This window comes from Oculina patagonica, unplaced genomic scaffold (assembly GCF_052425735.1).
Source record: "Oculina patagonica isolate OP01 unplaced genomic scaffold, crgOcupat unplaced1782, whole genome shotgun sequence".
NCBI classification, from domain to species: Eukaryota; Metazoa; Cnidaria; class Anthozoa; order Scleractinia; family Oculinidae; genus Oculina; species Oculina patagonica.
The window spans coordinates 1-2,326 of NW_027557827.1; the positions used below are offsets into that span (position 1 = coordinate 1).

Below are 2,326 nucleotides of genomic sequence, written 5' to 3' on the forward strand. Positions count from 1 at the left end.
TGCATTGTAATATCGACTCAAGGATGCACACAAGAAGTTGGTCAATGCTTGTCAACCCACAGTTTTTTCAAATCCTTTTTCATATAACTGTCTAATAATCAATGCAATCGTATATTGCAATTCCTGTGTTATGATTGGTTAATAGGCAATGGGATATGAGCGCATGTACCATTGACCACAAATATGGTAGCCGATACACGTCAGAAAAAAACAGCTAGGGAGCTCAAAAATTGCAATTCTTTGGGTGTTTTCAATAAAAGAAATATTCCACTCGCGCTTGTTGGATATGAGATCGTTATAGCTAACTCGGCGCTAAGCGCCTCGGTGGCTATCTACGATCTCATATCCCACGTGCACTCGTGGAATAATTGTTAAATATAGCAGAGCAGCTAGAAAGAGACTCAGAGTAGGCAAAAGCAAACCTACTTGTTTGATTGAATACATTTTACAGTTGAATCCCGATACTGAACTCAAACCTTCAAGGGAAATCGAAAACGATCCGAATTATCGGGGGTTCGGGTTAGCGAGGGTAAAATTAGTAAGAAAACGACCTGAAGGGGAATCGAAAAAGGTTCAAGTTAGCGGGTGGTTCGAGTTACTCAGGGTTGTAGTCATCGGGGTTTAACTGTAGTTAGAAAGGCCCGAAGCCTACAAGTAAGGCCATAGAAATAGAGAATATAGATATAGATTACATCCTTTTACTTGTTTTACGCAGCACCTTTGGCGTGTAAATCCAACTTTTTCCCTTTCCATGGAGGCTGCTTCTCCGTAAATACCAATAATGTCATAAGTTGGCAACAAGCATTGGAACGGTGCAATCGTGAAGGAGGCACCTTGGCCAAGATAAAGCGGGAAGGTTTGAGATATGCATTTTCCAACATGCTAGAAGGAATGACACCAAAACCCGACAACTTTTACTTTGGTCTGAAGTCTCGGGACGGTTGGATGTGGATTGATGGCAGTCTGTTGAATGACTCTTTGTGGATGCCGGGGTATCCTTCCTGTAATGAACAATCCCTAACCTGTGCTGTTCTGGCCGCTGGTTCGCCTGGGATAAAGAACGTTAACTGTGGGATAGAGTTAAACATTTTAGTAGGAGATAAAATCCGGTAAGTTGCAATGGTATATTGTACTGATCCTAATGGTCTTTCGAAATTGAATAGGCTTATTTTTGAGGCAGGCCGTTTGCATCTGTTTTGAAATGCAAGGCTTGGTGTAGAATCGAATATTAAAATGGGTTTTACTCACACATTCTTTCGTAACAAAAGTCTTGCATCAAGCCTTTAAAGTTATCAGAGATGGTCTGTTTTTTTCTTTCTTTAAATCTTGCTTTTCTTTAGTTTCATGATTGTGTAAAACAGAGAACACCAACGAAAAGTAAACAACCAAACAAATTAGAACTGAAAACAGAAAAAAACAGTGTAGAGTGCTTAATGCCAGTAAACGCAAAGATGTTTGCTTATAAATAAATACTCATTCTTTTATCATACAGTAGATTCATTGACACACGGCAGTGCGACACAAAGTTCAAGTGCTCTGTTGCCGTTTGATTCCTTCCTAGCCATTGATAGTTCTTACACCACTTGCTTTCGTTCTAAAAAGGTAAGAAAAAATCAGAATGTAACTGTCACTTGCCATAATATATATAAACATAATCGAGGCTGTGCTTCCCTTTCGTGTATTTCGTTCTTCCCTGACAAAGAACTGGTTGTTTGCCTTGTGCATAAAACTATTAAAAACAATTGTGTTTTTTCTATGAGTTTGCTTTTGCATAATTGCTTGTCATTTTGTTTCTTTTTATAGGAAACTAACCCTTGGTGGCAAGTCACCCTTGGAAAACAATTGTATGTAGAATCTGTTGAAATCAACGATAAAATTGATTGCTGTCCTCGTGACATTGGCAGGATCAACATTACTGTTTCTACCAGTCAAACCGGTTTAGACCCAACTTGTACAGGGTCACTGCAGTATGGGAAAACACAGGGCTACAAAGTACAATGTTCTCCACCAGCGCGCGGTAGTTACGTAACAGTGACGCTGATTGGAGATAATGTCACGCTAGTTCTCTGCCACGTTGTCGTGAGAACAATTGGTAAGTAACACGTATTAGCACCTTCTTACTGTAATGGACTGCGAAAAACCTTCCTAACTCGTGCAGCTTATGCGATTAAAAAGCTCTATAGTAAAGCAGAAGCGTAAAGAAACTAATAAACACGAATTTTATTTAGACAGGGTGTATAATGAAGCCAATCTACAAGTTAATAAAAATCTAACATTCGATATGGTCAAACATAGGCCACGACTAGGTTTTACAGGCTAAATTTAA

At 39.2% G+C, this 2,326-nt stretch overlaps 1 protein-coding gene across 1 annotated transcript; it reads left to right on the plus strand.

Annotated features, from left to right (window-relative positions):
• Nucleotides 1–715: 715 nt before the first annotated feature.
• Nucleotides 716–2,092, plus strand: LOC144640075 (pentraxin fusion protein-like; the record flags this gene model as incomplete). The annotated part of the gene is made up of 3 exons (XM_078499297.1): nt 716–1,069; nt 1,493–1,602; nt 1,804–2,092. Coding segments are annotated over 3 exons (753 nt in total), but the record flags the coding sequence as incomplete, so codon positions are not given.
• Nucleotides 2,093–2,326: the final 234 nt, after the last annotated feature.